Consider the following 23,473-nt stretch of genomic DNA (forward strand, 5'->3'; position numbering starts at 1 on the left):
TCTATCTATCTATCTATCTATCTATCTATCTATCTATCTATCTATCTATCTATCTATCTCGCTGGTCTCCAATTCCACCTATCCTCTCACCCAATTACACCCTCCCCACACCACCCCCTATTTTCAGATAAATGCCACTTTTTCCTAGCTGCTATCATTTCTGAGTAAGGGTCACTAGACTGGAAACTTTCACTCTGCTCTATTTCTCTCCACATATGTTTCCCAAACCTGCTGAGTTTCTCTGGCGATTTTTCTTTCTGTTTGCCCTGGAAAGTGCAAATTGGACTGTGTTAATGTCAAAGTTCTTTCATTTTGCTTCGAGGTCCAGAAAATCAAGTCACCATCAGCATGGTTGTTGTCTGCATAACGCTTGGAACGCTGTTGGCCTGTGAGCTAATCGCCCTAATGGTGCTGATTCAAAGAAAGTCGTCGAGGAAAGGTACAGTTTACATCTTATCACTGAATTACGCTTTGTAAACAATTGCTCAGGGAAAGCTGGTGACACTAATTGCGTTCGCATTCATTGGCCATCCCTAACTACTCAGAGGGCACTTAAGAATCAAATACATCGCTGTGGGTCTGGAGTCATATTTAAGCCAGACCAAGTGAAGATGGCAGATTTCTTTCCCTGAGATACATCAGTGAAACAGATTCCCCCTCTCCCCTGCCAGCAAACGACAATGGTTTCATTTTCCCCAAAATATCATAGAATCATGGAATGATACAGCACATAAATAGGCCATTTGGCCCCTCTTGGCTATACCGACCCAAAGACAGCCAGATGCCATTTCCAATCCTATCTTCCTACACACGACCCTTTGCCCTCAGGCTTATAACACTTGGGCACCAATCCAGGTACTTCTTCAAAGACTTTAGGGCTTCTGTTTCCACCACCAACTCAGGTGCTGATGTTCAGATACTTCTGCATAAAAAAAGGTTTTCTTCACTTCTCCTCTGATCCTTCTGCCGCTTAGCTTCGATCTATGACCCTTTGTTTTTGAACTCTCTATTAAGGGAAACATGTTGCCCCTATCTATTCTCTCTACTCCTCACAACTCGGGGTACCTCAATCACGTTGCCCCTCAGCCTTCTTTGTTGCAAGGAAAACAATCCCAACCTCTCTAATCTCTCATTGTAGCCACAGTTATCCAGACCTGGCAACATTCTAGTAAATTTTCTTTGCACTTTCTCCAGAACAATTATGCCCTTCCAGTAATGTGGTACCAGAACTGCACACAATACTCCAGTTGTGGCCTTACTGGTGTCTTATACAGCTTCATCATTTTGTCCCTACTTTTGCATTCTGTACATCTGCAAATGAAGGAAACATTCTATATGCCTTCCTTACAACGTTTACATCTACCATTCTGGACCTGCGCACTTACATGCCAAAATTTCTCACTTAATCTTCCTCTTTCTGTATATTTTCGTTCATTATGTATTCACTTTCACTGTTTGACCTCCGTAATTGCATTACCTCATACGTTTCACAGTTGAACTCTATCTGCCACTTTCCTGCCCATGCCAATTACCCATCTATATGGTTGTGGAACTTACAGCTATCTGCTACACGGTCCACTACACTGTCAATTTTTGTGTTGTCTGGAAATTTCCTAATTGTGTCCCACCCACCTCCACCACGTTCAATTCCAAATAGTTAATATACAAAATGAACAGCTGGGGTCCCATCACACTGTACTTTGAAACACCACTTGATACAGCTTTCTATTCACAAGGCCAGACATCGCCATTATCTTTTTTCTGAAGAAGGGTCCCGACCCGAAACGTCAGCTTTCCTGTTCCTCTAATGCTGCCTGGCCTGCTGTGTACCTCCAGCTCCACGCTGTATTATCACCATTATCCATTGTGGCCTGTTACTAAGCCAACCCTGAATCTAATTTGACACATTACCCTATATCCCGTGGGTTTTTACTTTGTTGACCAGTTTGCCATGTGAGACCTTGTCAAATGTCTTACTGAAATCCATGTAGACAATATCCATTGCATTGCCCTCATCGATCCTCCTTGTCACTTCCTCAAAGAATTCAATCAAATTTGTATAGTATGACCTTCCTTTAATATAACCACGCTGACTATCACTGGCATGTCCATGTCTTGCTAAGTGATAGTTTATCTGTTCTTTCAGGGTTGAATTTGTCCACCACTGAAGTAAGACTAACAGACCTAGAATTGTTTGGCATTACCTTTGTACCCTTTTTAAACAATGGAACCATATTTGCATTCCTTTAGTCTTCTGGCACCTCGCCCATGTCTAGTGAAGATTGGAAAATTATCCTAAGAGCATCCGTTATTTCCTTCCAGACTTGCTTCAATGCTCTAGGGAACAATGAATCCCGCCCTGGAGGCTTATCCAATTTCAAGGATTCCAATTCCTCTAACACTTCCTCTCTCATTATGGTTATTTTGTCCAACATTTCACACTGCTCTTCCTGGATTACTATAACCACATCATTCCTTTCCTTTTTGAATATGGCAACAAAAAAATGATCATTTAAGATTTTTCCCAAAACCTTCTGCAACTTCTCAGAAGTTCACTTCTTCATCTCTGATCAGTCCCATTCTGCCTCCACAAGCCTTTTGGTCTTTATATACTGGCAAAACATCTTTGGGTTTTCCTTGATCTTGCTCGCTAATATGTTTTCATATACTCTCTTTGATTTCCTTATTTCTTTTTTTATTTGAATTGTACTTTGTATATTCCTCTAGGTGATCTACAGTATTGTATTTTTGTGACTATCACAAGCTTTCTTTTTCTGTTTGATCTTTCCCTGTATCTTTCTAGACAACCATGGGGGTCTAGATTTGACAGTGCCATTCTTATTTTCGGAAGGGCCATGTCTGCTTTCTGCCCTGAGAATCTCACTTTTTAGTGCCTCCCACTAGTTTACCATTGATTTATCCTTTAGCAATCTTATCCAGTTCAGTTCAGCCATTTCACTCTTCAGTTTCCAGACAGTGGTGTTCATTCTTCTTAAAACTGAATGTTTTTCTCTCTCTCTCTCTCTCTCTCTCTCTGCTAAAGGCAGTCAGGTAATGTTTGAAAGGCAGACTTCACTGAAGTGTGCACAATAATTTGCTTGTCTGATCTGCCAGTACTGGAGACCCCAGATAAATGTAATGGTTCTAAGAACGGAGCAGAAGCTGTTGAGTACGGTCCTTGTAAAATTCTCACTAAGGTGTACTTTGTGTAAACACTGTACCCTCCTTACTCAGGACTCACAGTTGATACTGACTGCAGAAAACAGTCACCATTCTCTAAACGTAACTCATCAGGTGGCTTTTATCAATCAAACGCAAACGTAGATTCTGCCTGCTCATATAATCTGATTTTTTAGTTTGCTGACATTGGTTTAATTTAGTCCTGTTCCAATCGAGATGATGACTATCTATCAATACAGAAGATGTCTCTGTCTTTATCTCTGTCTCTCTATCTGTATCTCTCCGCAGTGCCTAACTTAATCCACATGCAGACACACACACATACACACACACACAGTCTCTTTAACATACACACAAACACACATTTACAAACACACACACACACACACACATACACACACATACACACATACACACACACACACACACACACACACACACACACAGGTACATACGTAAAAATATATACACACAAACAATCTCTAACACACACGTGCAAACTCACATGTAGAAACACCCACAAACACTCAGACACAGAGATACACACACGTATAAATATATATTCATAAACACAAATACAAACATGAACGTGCACAAACACACAAACATACTTAAAAACCAATATATGCACCCATATACACACGCAAACACATAGAGTGACACAAACACACACACACACAAAATATCACCACATTCAAACTAACTGGTTTCATTACATTGACCATTGCTATCACGGTGCCATGTTTATATTTGCAAACACTCTAACATTAAGTGCAGGTTGGAACTCATGTCTGGGTTAATCTCTTCACCCTCCCTCCGACAGATGCTCTCACCAATGACTGGGATGCCCCCATGGGTTTATACCAAGCAATTTATGAAGAGATTGAGAATATTCCATCACATAAAGGGCTGGCTTGGCCCAGTGCTGCAGGTTAGTATGTCCAATTGCAAACCGAATGTGCACTGGACAAATATTGCATTTCATATGATGCCCTTTAAAATGTCACTGCCCCTCAATGAAGGCTGTCGGCAGTCTGGTCACTCCTCCATCTGAAAGAATTCTTTTGCAGTTTCGTTGTGATTGATGGTCTTTTTAAAGATATCCTCTGCTCTGGAACGTTTAAAAATCCTTGTTTTTGTAAAGTTGCTTGAATGATCGTATCTGATCCAACAAACAATACACACAGGGACTGATTCCACATTTCAAGTATTGCAATCACACCAGGGTCAAAACCTTACAGACTTGATGCAGGAAGTGAAACGGAGGGAGAAAAAAAGAAATAAATCTGAGGAATGTTTTGAATAAATCTTAAGAACAAAAACAACGGAGAATTTAGAGTTACAGGTAATTTAGTTCAACAAGCATTATATCAACAATTTTGACAGGGTCAAGAAAGATGTTCTGCTTGAACTCGTTGATATGTCAGTAACTAAGGGGTGTCAGAGTTTCAAGATTATTCGCAAGAGAGCTAGGAGTAAGATGAGGAGAATCTTCTTTGCTCAGAGAGTTGTCAGGAGTTGGAACTCTGGGAGAGTGGTGGAAGCAGATTGCACAGAAGATTTCAAAGAGAACTGGATATATATTTGAATATGATGAATTTAGAGGCTTATGAAGATGGGGGTGAAGAGTGGGACTAGCTCGGTAACTTTATCAAGAGCTGGTGCGGAAACAATGGGTTTAATGTCCCCCTTGTTTTGCAAAACTCTATCATTCTATAGACAAGAGTGATGATCAGTAAGCAGGGAATAGAGTTATATGGAAGTGTACTGAACTTCTGCTGAATCCAGTCTCAGGAAGGTCCACATCATTGACTTAAGAGCAATCGATGTGGAATTAAGCAGTAGAGGTGGAGCTATTTCCCATATCCACAAATGCTGAGTCGCAGGAGTGTGTACTATCAACAAGACGCATGCAAAAATTCACCAAAAATCTTCAGGCAGCATGTTCCAAACCCACAACAACTCCCACCTGAAAGAGAAGGGCAGTGGATTCATGGGACCATGGCCCCATGCAAGCCCGCCTCCAAGCCTCTCACTGTCATGACTTGGAAATATGTCGCTGTTCCTTCAGTGTTGCTGAGTCAAAATCTTGGAATTCCCTCCCTAACGTCACTGTGTGTTTCCCTGCACAGCGTGTGGGGGTTCAAGAAGACGGGTCTTTCTCAATGGGCAACTCAGGGTGGGCATTAAGTGCTAAACCCATCCAACGATGCTCGCTTCCCATTAATGAGTAAAGAAAGTCGGGTAGCAATTAGCCATTACTGATACTAACACAACACCCTTAAAAATGATAGCGAGAAGGAATTAGAATACATAAACTGGGTAGAGTAGATGAAAATTGGAAGGATTTGGAAATTATATTCGTGAAATTATCTAGAAAAAACATGGTCAAACAGTGAGGTACATATAGTGAAACTCTTGCTTTTATTCAACTGAATCCAGGAGTAATATAACCCAGGAAATAACAGGACCGTATTTAATAGTAATTACAACAGATTGTGAAGGCACAGGGAGACACAGAAAGAGAAAAAATGAATTTGAAGATATGTTATACTTCAAGAATAGGGGTATCCTAGGGACAGCAGGGGCGGAGTGGTCAGGTTGATCAAAAGAGAAAGTGAAAAAATCAGGCAAGAACATCAAAAAAAAATTGTGGAGACATTGAAGTGATTTGAAAGCTAATGTTCAATGCATGTAAGCCAAAATGTGACAACATTGCTCACAAATGTCGATAAAAATGTGTGGAAGACAATGTAAGGAAGAACTATTTTGAACTTGAATATGATTAAGTAACAATAATCAAAACATTGTGTCTGGCAGTATTAAATACATAATTTGTTCCAGAAATAACCAGAAAATATCTGGTGTTGACATAACCTTGGACGGTTGGATTTGAAAAAATATAATTACCCGATACAATAAGCGATATGTGTGTGCGTGTGTGTGTGTGTGTGTGAGTAATCTAGCAGATCAGCGAGCCGCCGTTTCATTAGAGAGACAGCGATGACTGGTGTTGACAAGCAAAGGGATTCCGGAGGGCAAACATACCCATTAAAATTAAATAGGTGAACACAAGAAGAGAAAGATCATCAAAAAACAAACTTATTTCTCCATGAACCGAACTAGGAAGTGAAGTATTTCTGGTTTAAAAAAAGTTACTGAATATATGGTCGAGCATACTACCAGTTATCGATCACTTTTCTGCATATGGCAGACAGGGCGATAAATGAATAGGAGAGTGTTAAAAACAGCTTGTTTGTTTTAATGAAGGTACCGGAGCTGAGGGGCAGTATTTATCAGAAAGGGCTAAGCATACAGTGATAGTGTACCACATGGGAAATGAATTGGTTCGGATCTACACTCCGATCAGCATGAATTGTTTTGTTTCACAATCGCACTGTAATGTGTCCAGCGTCAACACTCCAATACCACCTTCTTTATTTGTTTTACAATTACAGCTTCTCTTGACTCCCTCGATCAAGTGGAATATTACACTAGTCACGACGTAGATCAACCAGATCTGACTTCCAAAGTTCCTGAAGAGGAATCGAGCAGAATTCACGGTGCATTGGCATTTTATTTTTAAACCTTTCACCATCTCGTTTTGGGACTGCGTCATCAACAAATTAATGATTCTAAGAACACACAGGTGTACGTCATAAGCCAATGCTCGCATGAATCCTTGGCACTGGATTTTAGTTGCACCACCTATCATTGTGGTTTGGTTTTATGTTGATCTGTATCATTCTGGCCGCACCCTACAGTGGGGAGGGATAACATCTTAGTTCTTTACGTTTGTACATGAGACATCTATACCACCAGCTGGGCACAACATTCATTGCCCGTCCCTACTTGCCCCTTATGAAGGTCGGGGTGAGCTGTCTTCTTGAATCACTGCAATAAGTATGCTGTAGGGTAGAACCACAGTGTCCCTTAGGGAGGGAATTCCAGGGATTCGGACCCAGCCACACTGAAGGGTCGATATATTTCCAGGTCGGGAGGGGGAATGGCTCGGAGGGGAACTTGCAGGGGTTGGTGTTCCCATGTATCTGCTGCCCTTGTCCTTCTAGGTGGAAGTGGTTGTGAGTTTGAAAGTTGTTGTCTAAGGATCTTTAGTGCATTTCTGCAGTGCATCTTGTAAATGATACACACTGCTGCTGCTGAGAATCGTTGGTGGAGGGAGTGGATGTTTGTGTATGTGTTGCTAATCAACCGGATGCTTTGTGGTGGATGGTGTCAAGCTTCTTGAGTGTTGCTGGAGCTGCACTCATCCAGGTAAGTGGGGATTATTCCATCACACTCCTGACTTGTGCCTTGTAGATGGTGGACAGGCTTTTTTTGGGGGGAGGGGTGGATTCAGGAGGTGATTTGCTTGCCCCAGTATTCCTAGGCTGTGAGTTGCATTATCGTTATAACAGCCACAAAATTCCATTCCCTCCACCACCGACGCTCAGTAGCAGCAGTGTGTATCATCTACAAATGCACTGCAGAAATTTATTGAGCTCCTTAGACAGCACTTTTGAAAACCCACGGCCACTTCCAGCTGGAAGGACAGGGGCAGTAGATACATAGAAATACAAGCCTCGCAAGTTCCCCTCCGATCCACTCCCCAACCTGACTTGTAAGTATATCACCATTCCTTCATTGCCACTCGGTAAAAATCCCAGAATTCCCTCCCTAATGGCACCACCTACAGCACATGGGGGACTGCAGCAGTTCAAGAAGGCTGCTCAAACCACCTTCTCAAGGAGCAGCTAGGAATGGATCAACATCCACGTGCCTCACGTGAATTAAGAAAAATATGACCATCACTCAACAGATTATTAAACCAGAATTTGTTTCTCCCCATAGGATCCTGCACACAGACCTGTTCTGATCCTTTTCCATTGGCTCCCTCCACTTTTGGCCAGGATGAATACACTTTGTGCAGTGAAGACACAATCCCAGACATGGAGAATGAAGCAACGTTGTGGTCAAACTGGTAAAGCAAAGTGTTCTTACGTCTGCTGCGGTCGGCTACAATTCAATGGATCTTTCATTTTCATACAGTGTGCATGATGTGATATCGAGATTTGTACAGTGAATGGTAGAACATTAGGAGTATTGATATGCAGAAGGATCTGGGTGTGCAGGTTCACAGATCACTAAAGGTGGCAGCGTGGGTAGATAAGGTAGTACAAAAATGGCCTATGGCGTGCTTGCCTTCATTGGAAGGGGCATTGAGTATGAGGATAGACAAGTTATGCTACAGCTTTATAAAACTTTAGTTATGCCACAGTTGGAATATTGCATTCAGTTCTGGTCACCACACTACCAGAAGGATGTGAATGCATTGGAGAGGATACAGAAAAGGTTTACCGGGATGTTACCTCGTATGGGAGATTTTAGTTATGAAGAAATGTCTGATAGACTGGGTTTGTTTTCACTGGAACGCAAAAGGGTGGCGGGGGGGAGACCCGATTAAAGTTTATAAGATTGTGGATGGCATGGAGAGAGTGGAAAAAATGAGCCCTTTTTTTTCCCAAGTGGAGGGGCTAATTACTACGAGACACGGGTCCAAGATGCGAGGGGGGATGTTTAAAAGAGATGTGCCAGGCGAGTTTTTCACACAAAGGGTAGTGAGTGCTTGGAACGTGCTGCCAGAGGAGGTGGTGGATTCAGACACAGTAGCAACATTCAAGAAGCACCTGGACGAACACATGAATAGGAAGGGAATAGAGGGATACGGATCCTGTAAGTGAAGACAGTTTTAGTATGGAAGGACAAAATGTGTTGTTGTAGAGTTGTAGAGTCATACAGCATGGAAACAGTCCCTTTGGTCCAACCAGTCCATGCTGACCATAATCCCAATTAAACTAGACCCACCTGCCAGTGCTTGGCCCATATCCCTCCAAACATTTTTTATTCATGTACTTATCCAAACGTTTTTTAAACTTTGTGACAGTACCCACATTTAGGGCCTGTTCCTGTGCTGTATTGTTCTTTGTTGTTATTTGTGCCTGTTCAAAGTTTTCGGAGTCTGAAATTATCCATTCCAATGCTTACTGCACACGGTTCTGCTTCCCACACTATCAGGAGGATGCGAAGGCTTTGGAGGAGGTATGGAAATGGTTTACCAGAATGTTATCCAGTCTGGAGGATATTAGAGATGGGGAGAAGTTGGATAAAATTTCCTTATTTTCACTTGAACATCGGAGGCTGATGGCGACCTGATAAAAATTTATAAAGTGATGTGAGGCATGGATAAAAGGGATAGTCAGAGTCTTTTCTCCGGGATGGTAATGTCAAGCACTAAGGGATGTAGGTTTAAGGTAGAAAGGGTTAATTTTAAAGTGGATGTGAGAGGCTAGCTTTTTTTTACACAAGAGGTAGTTATTTGCCAGAGGTGGTGGAGGTGGATAAAAAAAAGCTAACGTTTAAGAGGCAACTTGAGAAATAAGTGAGTTGACAGGGAATAGAAGGATAAGGATCCTGCTTAGAGGCAAGATGTTCTTAATTTAGAAAGTCATCATATGTCAGCACAGGATTGGTGGGCTGAAGGGCCTGGTCCTGTGCTGAACTGTTCTTTGTACTGTAGGAACAGAACCTTTTGGAAAACATTCTGGGTAGCGATTGAAGAAGGACCTTAAGGCCCGAAATATTAACTCAGTTTTTCTCACTCCCCCTCCACATATGCTGCCAGAGCTGCAGAATTTCACCAGCGAGTTCTGATTTTACCAAAAAAAAATCTGGGATTTTATTTGATTTTTACAGTGCTGGACATCTGTCTTTCTCTTCCCTTTTCCTGGTAAAACACCAACGTCAAATTGAGAAGTTGCAACCAAACTCCTGACAAACGAATTCTGGAAATATTCTATATTCTGTCGAAGGGAAAGGCTAGTTATCAATAAATAGACATGCTTCACTTAACGAGATAAAGCTCTTCAGTTTAATCCACCTAATGATGTATCTTGCATCAACCTAAGAATTGCCGCATTTCCCTATCTTGAATTCAGATTTATCAATGGTGAATTTCTAATACATTTCATTACACGGACAAACCCAAGTTGTGATTCAACATCTAAGAATAAGGGGTTAGCCATTCGGGGCTGAGATGAGGAAAAATTTCTTCACTCAGAGAGCTGTGAAGCTTTCGAATTCTCTACCAGAGGAAACTGTTGGAATCAATTGTTTAGATATATTCAAGAGGGAGTTGGGCATGGCTTTGTGGCTAAAGGGATCGAGGAATATGGAGAGAAAGTGGGACAGGGATACTGAGATTGCATGATCAGGCATGATCATATTGAACGGTGGTACAGGGCCGAATGGCCTACTCCTGCACCTATTTTCTATGCTCCAGGCTTATATCTGAGTGTATTCTTGATTGTAAATTCATAGTGAACCTCTTCACTCTCTTTAACGTGCCATTAAACTTAGGAGTAGAATAACCAGATAAACAACTCTCTCCAATGACTGTACCTGCACTCTCCACCCTCACTTACTCAGGAAACAGAGACTCTTACAGAAGCTTAATGCTACCACAGATTTGCGTTGCTGTACCAGCCTGACTGTTGGATCGCCCAGCTGGCTGGATGCCTGGTTTGCAGCATGGAGTGATACCAACAGAGCCCGAGTTCATTTCCTGCCACAGGCTGAGATTAGAGAGAGAGAAGGCTGGGAACCACAACAATACCGAGTATCAATCTCTTCCCTCTGTGTCTTTCCAGAGCTCCTGTCGTCTCTAACTGACTTTTCTTTGTCTATCTGTCTGTAATTCTGTGTCTTTCTCTCACAAGTCTCTCCTATTGTTTTCTCTCTCTGTCTTTGTCTCCTGCCCTCTCATTTTGCCACTTGTGTCCATGTCTCTTTCTCCAACACTCTCAACTCCTGACTCTCTTTCTTTCTGTCTCTGTCTTTCTCCTTCCCCTCTCTGTTCCTCTCTCTCTCTCTCACTATCACCCCCCTCTCTGTGCGTCCCTCTCTTTTCTTTTCACTGTCTTTCTTTTCTCTGTCCCTCTCTTTTCTATCCCCACTCCTTCTATTTTCCCTCTCTCTCTTTTCTACTTTTGCTATTCTTTCTCTCTCTCTCTTCTATTTTCCATTTCTCTCTTTTCTGGGAAAAAAAAGTACTACATGTTGCCAATGAACATCATTAACAGTGCAAGCTGAGTAAACACTTGAATCTTTAGAAAATACAAAACGGGTGTATTACCGTCCTGTCCCCATTCCGGTTGAATGTCGGTAATACATACTCAGTTTGACAATTTGAGGGCAATGAGGAAATAAAACGTAAATATTTAAGCAGTTTGTTGAAAGAGGTAGAATAGTCACCTTGGACAGAATTGCCTTCTTCCTTTGTTTTGTCCACTAGAATTGTTTGAAGACAGTTATATTTCGATCCTTCCAATTACAGTTCCAAATTTTTCAATATTTACACATATCTTATCAAGGTCACAAATAAAATCCGACGTGAATGTGAAAATGATTAATAATTGTTGCTCACTGTTATCAACCTGACTAAATTGTCAATAACAAAAGGGGTGGGAGCATACGTTAACAATTAACACCAGGGATATAGAGGGGAATTGAGGAAAGTATTTCCAAGAGAAATGGTGGTGTCTGGAATATACTGCATGGGAAGATGGTTGAGAACTTTTCCAACATGCTTGCATGATTACTTGAAGTGTTGCAACATTAAAAGCTATGTGTGGGCACGTGAGACTGATAAAAGTGGTAGCATATTTTGGCGGTACAGATTTGATGGTCCAAAGCGCCTCTTCTGTACTGTGTGATGCTATGGTTCTATGGTACAGCCTTTGTAATGACCTCATAATCCTCCTGAACGCCACCCCAGCATTGTCCACCTTCCTTGGAAGCTCTGAAAGGAGCCAATCATTACCTAAATCATCTCGGACCAGGGCATCACATGGAATGGCTGATGTTGCAGTGTTTCCTCTGATGCTCCCTCAGAAAATCCATTCTGCTCTTTCTGATAACTCATGCATCCACGGTGCCTTCAGTATCGACTTGCACTGAAAGTGTAATACAAAATTTTATAGCAAACGGATATGAGCTACATTTTCTCATTAGTCCAAATATTTCTGGTGCAGAGAAGAGAATGCGATGTCCTAACAGTCTGTACAGTTGGGAAATATATTCAGCAATATGTAATGTTGAAAACCATCATAGAAAACATGTCGTTTGTTTATCAGTTAAAGCAATGGCTATTTGTGACGGGAATTTTCTAATTAATGAGGAAGACAACATTTAATCGCGTCACAGAGATCACTGAAATCATGTTACCAGAGCGAAAGAAACGGAAGGACTTTTGTGAATGTTACACTTTCTACTACCCACCTGACGTGCAAAAACACACACGGACAATGATGTATGTTTGGAAATGTCCTTTCTGCTGTAATTCATAAGGTACAACTCGCATGCGTGCAGTGAGCCCCCACAAAGAAGAAAGCAGGAATTGCTGTTTAATATGTTTAATGAGATTGTTAATTGTTCAGTAAATATTGGCCGAGGGGTCCCTAGCTGCCTTCTTCTCTGCTACTCTTTGTGATAGATTCCAGGCTGCCCATTACATTCAGCTGAGTACAGATACAGACACATTTCAATGTTCCACTGAAATATGGTCCTTCATCAGTCGGGCATTGAAGAGGCAGACTCAGTGCTTTTCCCCAAACCCTGGAGAGAGAACTTCAGCTGGAGATTGACAGGTTCATGTGCTGTAAATAGAGCCACAGGTGACATGACCTCAATTGAACTCAAACTACTTTCTTCATCATTTCAGGTAAATGTTAGAATTTTTTTCACCATGGGAAATCCAGAGGCAAATATTATTGCGAGACGTCGCCCACGCCATTTTCAAAATGCTGGCTTTTTTTACTCAGTGTAAGCTTTAGTTGATTGTCATTCATTAGCATTTACTTTCTATTGGAACAACTATCTCAGTGGTCTCTTTATTTGATCGTGTGTGCTGTAAAGAGTTAAAATGGGGAATAAACAGAATGCCATCATTTTTATGGGTGTATTAATCGTGTAATTCGTTTCTCTGTATGGATTAATCTACTCTATACTAGATGCGACGTCCCTATCGTTTATTAAAGACTATTTTAAGGGATTCCATATGCAACTACTTTGCTTATACATACTCCATTCAGGAGAATTTAAAACTTGTAGAGTTAAATAATTGTCCTATCTGCTCTTTTGGCTACTTGTTGATTGAAAATGTTCCCATCATTGCCACGTTCTTGATGAACTGGGAACCTTTCTGTAAGTGATAATATACAATGTAAATTGAAGTCCATCAATAAAAATGCCGTGATTACGTGGTTGAGCTGGGATTTTGTGTATCTTCATCAATGTCAGTGCTTTCGCTGTGTTCAGTCACATCCATTCAATCCAAGATCCACCACAATCCTATTGAATTAAACTCTATAATCCACTGGGGATCTGCCCAATGTGACAGGAGACCAGGAAATGAGATTGGGGGGAGTTGGGGAGACTCACAGGTTACTGTGGGTGGGGGTGTTAACGTGACTCCAGTGTGGCATGTTTCCCCCTTCCTTCCTCTCGCTGGAATCAGGCTCAAGCATGTCCCTCATAAAGCGATTGACTCCATGACATTTTTATCCTTCTGGGAGGTGTGGGGAGAGGGAAAGGGAGTGTGAACACAGAGGCCGTGGTCTACCTTGGTTTCAATGATTTCGGCAGGAGGAACGATGTTGTCCTAAAGTCAGAATTTAGGAAGCTCGGTAGAAAGTGAGCAAGCATAAACCCAAACTTAGCCCACCCAAGAAGGGCCAAATGTCCTCATCTCGAATTTATCTTCTATCGTCCATTGATATCTTTAGACGAGAAACCTTTTTCATATCTCTCTTGGACATTGTCGAATTTTGAGCTGGCACAGGCCCTTTGTGTTCTAAATTATAAAGGTTACAAATCCCATAAGATCAGGAGAGATAAGAGCAGGATTAGACCATTCTGTCTATCAAGTGTGCTCCGCCGCTTTATTGCTTCCAACCCATCCACTCAGTCTCCCCGCGGATGACTGGATCATGGAAGTGATGCGGGATTGACTCTTTCCACAGGTGGCCTAGGGCAGCGATGTGATCGTCGATTGATCAATTCCATTGGAGGATTGAGTGATCGATGTGACCGCCGATTGACCCATCCCCCTCGAGGACTCGTTAATTGATGTGCTTGGGGTATCCATTCATTTAATATTCCAATATCTCTTTATATTTCCTTTGACTCTGCTGGCAATAATCATCGCAAACAGTAATGTCACCTCTAGAGAGATGGACACAGACTTCCCCTGACGAAGGAGCAGCACTGCAAAAGCTTGTGATTTCAAATAAACCTGTTGGGCCATGACCTGGTGTCGTGTGACTTCTGACTTAAACATATAAACAAGGAAGAAAAGAGTAGCAGGAGGATACAGGAAGAAATTGTTCACAGTCGGCCTTGGGATACAAGTGGCCCACAGGATTCTTGTCTCAGTAAGTCACAGGAAGGCATTTGGGGTTCGTCAATTAATATGAAGCACGGAATTCAAATAAAATAGACATGAGAGAGATGAGAGCTTTCTATTTGTCGTAAAGAGCAAAATGGTTCCCCAGTGTCCCTGGGGGAGAGGTCTGACATTCTTTGAAGAAAGAAATAACTGTGCAAACTATGAGATCTACAGGCTTAACTCTGTCAGATCCGCAGGCTATTTTGTTTGTGGTGCTCGTGCAGTGTCGTGGGGAGGCCAGCAGAGGGTGGCATTGTGTTACTGTAAAAATACGGGGGAATCGACAGAGAGCGAGAGAGACCTTTTGATTATTTCAAAATCCCCTCCAGTACCAAGTGCGTCCTATTGCAGGCAGAGCTGGTCACACATACACACACACACACACACACACACAGAGGCACATAAAAACGTACAAAGACACACGTGCACACAGAGAAGTACGACACAGAGATAGACACACAGACACACGCACAGATGTATACATACATTTCCCTCCAGGACAAAGTGCGTCCCATTGCAATTATAATTGGTCACGTACACATACAGAGACAGATGCGCACAGAGATCGGCACAGAGACACACTTATAAACAAACACATAGACATACAGACACATACACATAATGTGCCTCAGTATGTTGTCAGGGAAAGGGTACATCTGGTTAGTAAACCCATGCCCGTTCATACAATACATCTGTGTAATCAGTTGATGTTAATTTGTGAACCGAAAAAAGGCTGAGTGCGGTTGTCGTGTTTGTATGTAAGAACGTGTGTGTCATTGAGTGAGTGAGAGACAGTGAGTGTTATTGTCTGTGTGTGTGTGTGTGTGTCAGTGGGTGAGTGAGAGTGAGTGCAGTTGTGCGATTGTCAGCCAGTGAGCGTGTGAGTGTAATTATCTGTGTTACTGTGTCAGTTAGTGTGAGTGTGAGAGAACTGTGTTTGCGTACTGTAACAGTGAATGATTGTGTGTGTAATTGTCTGTGTTTTGCGTGAGTGTCAGTGAGTCAGTGCGATGCAGTGTATTTATCTGTTTTATTATGAGTGCGTGCGATTGCATCAGTCAGTGAGCGTAAGTGAGGCTGTGAGTGTATATAGGAGAAGGGGCTGAGGCACAAAAAAATTGAACTCGATTTGAGTCCAGAAGTGTACAGGGATCCTAAGCGGAAAATGCGGTGCTGTTTTTTCAGCTTGTGCTGAGCTTCACTGGAGAACTGCAGCAAACCTGAGACAGAGATGATGACCAGGGAACGAGGTGATGAGTTGAACACTTTCACAGGCTGACATATACCCCTTCCTTTCAGTCACATTTATTCATTCCATTTTTTATTTATTTGATCGTGTGTGTTGTGAGTCGTTGTTTCATTCTTCCAAGAATATCAGGCTCCTCCCCCAGGGACATTGGGCGACCATTTCGCTCCTTACGCCAAACAGAAAGCCTAACTCTTTCTGTTTTTACTGGATTTCTGGACGTTATATTAATTGGCTATCAAGAGTAAGGAAAGCCTTGCTGTGACTGTTTTACTGAGACTACAACAGAAATCCAGTGGACTACCTCCACCCTGACACTGACTATAAACAGTTTCTTCCTTTATCCCACTGAAGTCTTCAAGTTTTCTATTGTCTGTTTATCTGTCCATCTCTCTGAATGTGACATAACTGTTTGAGCTCATTATTATCAGTAGTGTCAAAGGAAGTATAAAGACAATATTTGGCAATGTCCAAGAGGTTTCTGGATTAAGGATGTCAATGGGTGATAGAAGATAAAATCAAGATGAGAACAATCGGCCCTTCTCAGGGGTGGACTATTTGAGTTCATGTTTGCTGGCATTCTACTGAGGTCCCTAAATTCTGACTTTAGGACAACGTCATTCCTCCTACCGAAATCATTGGCACCAAGATACCCCACGGCCTCTGGCTGCTCACCTTCACTCTCCCTCTCCACTTCCTCTCCACCACCCTCCCTCCCCAGAGGAACGTAAATGTCGGGGATTGCACCGTTTTGTGAGGTACATCCTTGAGCTTGGCTATAGCGAGTGGGAGGAAGGGGGAAGCACACCGTCCTAGAGTCTCATTAACCTCCCAATCACAGGAACTTCTATGTTTCTCCTCCCACACCCAAACCCCCAGCCCACCCAATCTCATTTTCTGCTCTCCTGTAACACTGGGCAGATCCCCCAATAGGTTGTAAATTTTAATGAAACATCACTGCGCTGGGTCTCGGAATGAATGGATGTGACTGAACATAGTGAAGGTACAGACATCATCAAAGCGACACAAAATCCCAACCCAAACATGTCATCACTACATTTTTATTAATGGACTTCATATTACGTTGTACATCACTTGCAGAAAGACTCCCAGTTCATCGGGAATATGGCAACGAATGGAACATTTTCATTCAATAAACAGCAAAAAAGTAGCGAGGACAATTGTTTGAATCGGCAGGTCTTAAAGCCTATCACCACCATTCCTCTGCCCCCTCCCAAACCGACCACCCCACCCTCTTAACCTGCAGCTCCCCCTAACCCTCACATCCAGGCCTGTAGAAGGATAATTCCCGAAATGTTGACTTCTCCTTTCTTCCAGATGCTGCCTGGCCTGCTGTGTTCTTCCAGCCTCCTGTTTGTCTTCCTTTAAAGCTTCCTTAATGGGGTGTGAAAACACAAAGAAGTTGCATACGGAATTCATTAAAATAGTTCTTTGATAAACGATAAGGACTTCATCCCCAGTACAGAGTCAATTAATCGATACAGAGAAATGAATTTCGTGATTAATACACACATAAAAATAATCTTGATAGATTCTGTTTATTTCCCCTTTTAATTCATTACAACACACAAGATCAAATAAAAACAGAGAGAAATCTAATACAGTTATTTCAATAGAAAGCAAATAGTTATAAATTGCAATCGAGTAAAGCTTATATCGTTAAAAAAAATCAGCATGTTGGAAATGATAGTGAATGACTTCTCGCAATATTATCTGCCTCGGGACATTCAATGATGAAATAGACTGTAACATTTACCTGAAATGATAAAGAAAGCAATTGAGTCCATTTGGGGTCATGTCTATTTACAGGTCATGAACCTGTCAATCCCTAGATGGAGTTCTCTCTCCAGGGTTTGGGGGAAAACATTGAGTCTGCCTCTCCAGTGTCGAACTGGTGAAAGACTATATTTCAAAGGAGACATTGAAGTGCGTCTCCATCTGAGTGCTCTCAGTTGGATGAAAAGGAGAGCCTGGGATCTATCTCGAAGAGTAGCAGAGGAGTGGGCAGGAAGAGATCCCTCAGCCAATATTTATTCCACAATCAACAAATTCGCGAAACATATTATGCAGGAATTATCAACTTCTGATTTGTTGGGATTTACTGTGTGTGCGTGCTGGTTGTGCCTTGGCCTTAATCGCAGCAGGAAGGAGATTTCCAAAAGTAGATCATTGGCCGTGCCTGGTTTTGGACGCCAGATAGTGGTACAACGTGTAACATAAAGAAAAATCTTCCGTTTCTTTCGCTCTGGTCAAACGGTTTCAATCATCTCTGTGACGCAATATCGTGTTTTCCTCAGTGTTTGGAAAATTCCTATTGCAACCTTTAACTGATAAATGAACGCCATGTTTTCTGTGACGATTTTCAACATTACATAAACGCTGAATGTATTTCACGGAACCCCAGGACATCCCATTCTCTCCTCTGCATCAGAAACACTGAAACTAATGAGAAAAGGTAGCTCTTATCGGTTTGATGTATTTGTTGTAAAATTTCGCATGTCACTGCATGTCAACCCAGAAGGAATCATGTACAGGTGAGTTATCAGAAGGAACAGAATAGATTTTCTGAGAGGCATGAGAGGAAACAGAGCAAGACCAGCCACTGCATGTGATGCCCTGAGCGAGATTTTTTTTAAAGTAACAATTGGCTCCTTTCAGAGCTGTACAGGAAGCTGGGCAACGTTGGGGTGACGTTCAGAGGATTATGTGGCCATGTCAAAGGCTGTATCATCGAACTATTTAATCACACAGATCATAAGGAGCCCTTCGGCCCATCGAGTCTGTACTCAGAAAAAAATGCAATTACCTATTTAAGTCTCACGTTCCCGCATGTTATCACACTTCAAGTATTTATACAAGCATGTTTTAAAAGCTCTGTGGTATCAAGACCCAACTGCCTCCCAGACAGTGCATTCCAGACACTCACCAGCCTTTTGGAAATAAATATTTTCCTCAAATTCCCTCTAAACTCCTCGCTTTCACTGTTAACTTATGCCTCCCTTGTTATTCACCCTTTATTCAGGTTGACAATGATGAGTAGCAATTATTATTCATTTTCACAATCGCTTAGGATTTTATTTTTGACTTTGGTACGTGAGGTCTAAATACTGCAGCATTTGGAAACCGTCATTGGAAGGACTGAAGTATACTGTTACATTTCATATTCAGCAAAGATTTAGCAGCAGTGGTGACGTTAAAGATTGAAAAGAGTTAGAGGAGGTGGAAAAACAAAACCGAAAGAACCGTGGATACTGGAAATCAGAAACAAAAACAGAAATTGGTGGAAAAAATCTCATCATCGATGGAGAGAAGTCAGAACTAATGCCTTGGGTCCAGTAACCCTTCTTCAGGGGAGATGCAGTACCTTGGTTGGCAGTGCTGTGAATGGCACATATTGGAGGATAGACCTCACGCTGGGTAATTAATGACCTCAGTGGGGGTTTAGGAAAGAAACTAGAAAATGATGCAAGCTGATCACTGCGGAAACCTGGAACATTGAAGCATGTTTGCTCCAATGGCCAATTGGAAACATTGAAATGACGACGCATGTGATGAGATGGTCTGGATTTTAGTGACAACGGTGCCCATGAGTTACTGAGACAACAAGGTTCAGGGCTGGATGAACACAGCAGGCCAAGCAGCATCATAGGAGCAGAGAGGGTTAGGATTCTCCAGCATCTGCAGTTCCTACTATCTCTGATTCAATTCTACCCATGAGTTACTGTGGCTTATGGTGTTCAAGTTGGAGACCCTCACTCCTAATCAGGAATTGGTATGCGTGAAGTTACACAAACAACATCAAACGCAACTCTTTTTGTTAAGGAAATGCTCCTAGGGTCGGTCTTCTCAGTGCGCAACAAGAACTACAACGTTTAAATCATCGGGCACTTAAAACCCCATCTTCCATAGTTTTCATTCAGACAGTTGGTGATACCCTGAAACAGTGATTTTGTAGACCTGTAATTTCACCATTGGGTGAAGATAATGTCATCTATTCAACATATAGGATTAATTCTTCATGGTCTCGAAACTAAAATCCCTCTCCAGTAATGTGGTTCTTTCTCGGTGACCATTTGTGAAGGTAAGTCTGCAATAGATTTGAATGTTTTTTTTCAGATTTTTTTACTAAGTACAATATTGATCAGAGAATGGAAAGGAATTAAGGCAGTATGAACACACAGAGCGCTGGTTAAAATGAGAGTATCTGTAATTCAGCTCTGAGTGAATAAAGACCATTGCCAGTATGTGTCAGTGTGAGGGGTTCATCAGGATCACTGTCCAGTTGCGAGTGGCCATCCTGAGAATCAGCATCTTCAGTCTCGATATCAGCGGAATCACCACGAATTGGATTTTGGACTAAAAGGGGATTATCGTCGGCACAAATTGTAACACACAAAACCGAGAACTGGAAAATGAGACTCATGCTTTAAAGTGGGATTAGAGGAGTTAGGTGGATTGGAGGTTTTCAGGGCTCACTGTAAAAGCAGCGATGATGCAAACTAGGCGTGTTTTCTCTGCAAATTAGAAAGGTTCTTCAAGATATTAACAGGAAAAAGGCACAAAGTAGTGGACGTGATTGAGATGCACGATGGAATTATAATGTGTATAGGTGGAGCAGACAGGAAGGAAGTTTTCTCTTTGGTGGAGAGATATTTATTCATTCATGGGACGAGGGCATCGCTGGCAAGGCAGCATTTATTGTCCATCCCTAATTGCCCAGAGGACATTAACAGTCAACCACATTGCTGTGGGTCTGAGTCACATGTAAGCCAGACCAGGTAAGGATGGCAGTTTCCTTCCCTAAAGGACATTAGTGAACTAGATGGGTTTTCCCAACAATTGACGATAGATTCACGGTCATCATTAGATTGCTAATTCCAGATATTTATTGAATTCAAATTGCACCATCTGCCGTGGTGGGATTCGGACCTGGGTGCCCAGAACGTTACCTGGGGGTCTCTGGATTAACAATCCAGCGATAATACCACTAAGCCATCACCTCCCCCGAGGTCAAGGGTCATAGGTTTAAGAGAAGGGGAGGTAGGGATAACGGGAGGGAGAATCAAAGTGTATATGTGAGGGAAAATGTTTTGAGCCGGAGGCTGAAGAGATTTTGGAAGTGTCTGTGACGCTGATAGAGGCACAAACCCTCATTACAATGACGAAGTATTTCGTTGTTCATAGAATCATAAGGTGATACTGAATGGAAATAGATCCTTCAGTCCAACTTGTCTGCGCTGACCAGATATCCTAAACTGATCCAGTTCCACTAGCCAGCACCTATCCCAAATCCCTCCAATCCCTTCCTATTCATGTGTCACTCCATATAGTGCGATGCCAAGCCATACAAGGCTATGGGCTAAGTGCTGGTGGATGGGATTACAATACTGATGAGGCTCTTTATGGCAGGCACGGACTCGATGGGCCATGTCTCTCTGGCTCCAGAAAAGCAACTTCCTTTTCAGTGACAATGTTAGTGAAACAGCCGCTGGTGGCAGCATCATTCTAGCTCATTGTCAGCCTTGACATCCTTAACTTTGGAAGGCGAAGAAAAGGACAAGAAAGAGCTGACAACAACGTAAAGAAATTCACGCCAGGTGGAGGTCATAGAACATAGAACAGTACAGCACAGTACAGGCCCTTCGGCCCACGATGTTGTGCCGACCTATTATCCTACTAAGATCAATCTACCCTGCATACCCTACATTTTACTATCCTCCATGTGCCTATCCAAGAGTCGCTTAAAGGTCTCTTTGTATTCATAAGAGGTCACTTCAGGATTTTTCAGATCCTAGATTATTGTCACTCAAGTTGTGGCTGGTGGAGTATTTGATGCGATTGGCTGAGTCGATGAAAGCAGAAATTACTAAAGGCAAAAATGGAGAGTTAATGTCAAGTTTAATTGTCTAGTGACGCAGCACCCGACAGAGCTGTAATGAGGGTATATTTCCTCACCCAGAGGGTGTTGAATCTGTGGAAATCGTTGACACAGAAAGCTGTGGAGATCAAGTCATCGAGTGTCTTCAAGACAGAGGTGGCTAAGCTCTTGATTAGTAAGGTGACAAAATGGTCCTGGGAGAAGGCAGAAGGAGGAGGTCGAGAAACATCAGCCATGATCGAATGGTAAAGCAGAACCGCCTGGCCATATCACCCAATTCTGCTCCTATATCTCCTGGCATTATGGATTGTGGTTTTCTGTTTTATTGCCCTAATTGAAGCATCGATAACAGAAAACATTAACCTTTCATCGTATCTGTAGCAATAGCTGGAATATTGTCAATGGAACCTTTGTGGAAAAGCATTCAGTATACAGACTGAAGTCAAGGGAAAATTCCCCACATGCTGTAGTATCATTGCAATGAGAGATGGGGAGAAAACTAAAGCCCTCATATCGAACAGACACTTTCACGCAACAGTACATTTAATGACTTACTTCATAATATCTTCCATTAGTTCAGCAGTTCCCAGGTTTATTCTTTCATTGTGCCTGGCTCATCTTGAACAGATTTTATTTCTGTGACACCATGCACACTTCTGGAACCGTTAAAATATCATTAACACTCTTCTGACTATTGTTATATGCCATTCTTTGAGAATGTTTTCATTTCATTTTAGTCAGTATTATTCTCATTTCGAAAACTTATTCATTTCAATTATGCCCATTTAAAGTTCCTCCTCAGTTTTATCATAACGATCCTTATATCAAGACCAAAACTTTCAGTTATTACCTTAATTCTATTCTCAGTTTGATTTGACTTATTCCCAGTAGGCAATCCTCCCCATTCAGAAACTTGCATGCTCTGTAGACCCGAATCGAGTAGATGTTGTAGATATATATCCCCTAATCCGCTGTTCCTACATTATCAGTCAATTGAAATGGCAGAAGTAAAACATCTTTCTTAATTATTGTTTGGTGCTTTATTTTAATGGCGTTCAAGTAAGCAATGGATGATTATTTGGATAGAAATGATGTTCAGGGGTAGGGGTAAAAGACAGGTGATTGGCACTGGGTATTAGGGCTGAATGGCTCCTGTCTGTAATCACTCCTGTAATTGTTCACACTTATTTGTATATTAATTCCTCAATGTTGCTTGCACGGTGAAGTGTTGTGTAACTGACTGTCATGACTATGATTATGTTATTGCAAAGTCAATCTGCGAGTGGTTTGATTGTTCACAGGTTCAGGTATCTGATGGAGTCAGAGTGGAACCAGGGTCGAATTGGAAAGTGTCATTCTGCTCATAATTACAAACAAATATTCTTTCAGGAATTAAGGGAGATGGCAGTTATCATACAGCAAATATCCTTCTCAGTAAACACAGACAGAGACAATTTCTCTATGATTGCTCCCTTCAGATGAGGACAGCGATTTGATAAGTTATCATTTTCAATCAGTTCACTGATCATTAAAACTGGAAAATTAAACGGAAGCCGTACTTATCCGGTAACAATTCACTAAGAAGTCATAAATTCATACCTGGTCAAAGTTTCTGAGCAGTCTTCTTGGCAGGGGTATATTGCTA

At 41.9% G+C, this 23,473-nt stretch overlaps 1 protein-coding gene across 1 annotated transcript in view; it reads left to right on the forward strand.

The window, feature by feature from the left end:
- Positions 1-23,473, forward strand: part of LOC109937859 (deleted in malignant brain tumors 1 protein-like) — a 49,618-nt gene that overhangs the window by 6,799 nt on the left and 19,346 nt on the right. Inside the window, exon 6 of the mRNA XM_048619053.1 lies at positions 323-439. Within this exon, the coding sequence (XP_048475010.1) occupies positions 323-439 (117 nt within the window). The remainder of the gene's footprint in view (positions 1-322; positions 440-23,473) is intronic.

The sequence above is a fragment of the Rhincodon typus genome, chromosome 42, assembly GCF_021869965.1.
Source record: "Rhincodon typus isolate 14 chromosome 42, sRhiTyp1.1, whole genome shotgun sequence".
Lineage (NCBI taxonomy): Eukaryota > Metazoa > Chordata > Chondrichthyes > Orectolobiformes > Rhincodontidae > Rhincodon > Rhincodon typus.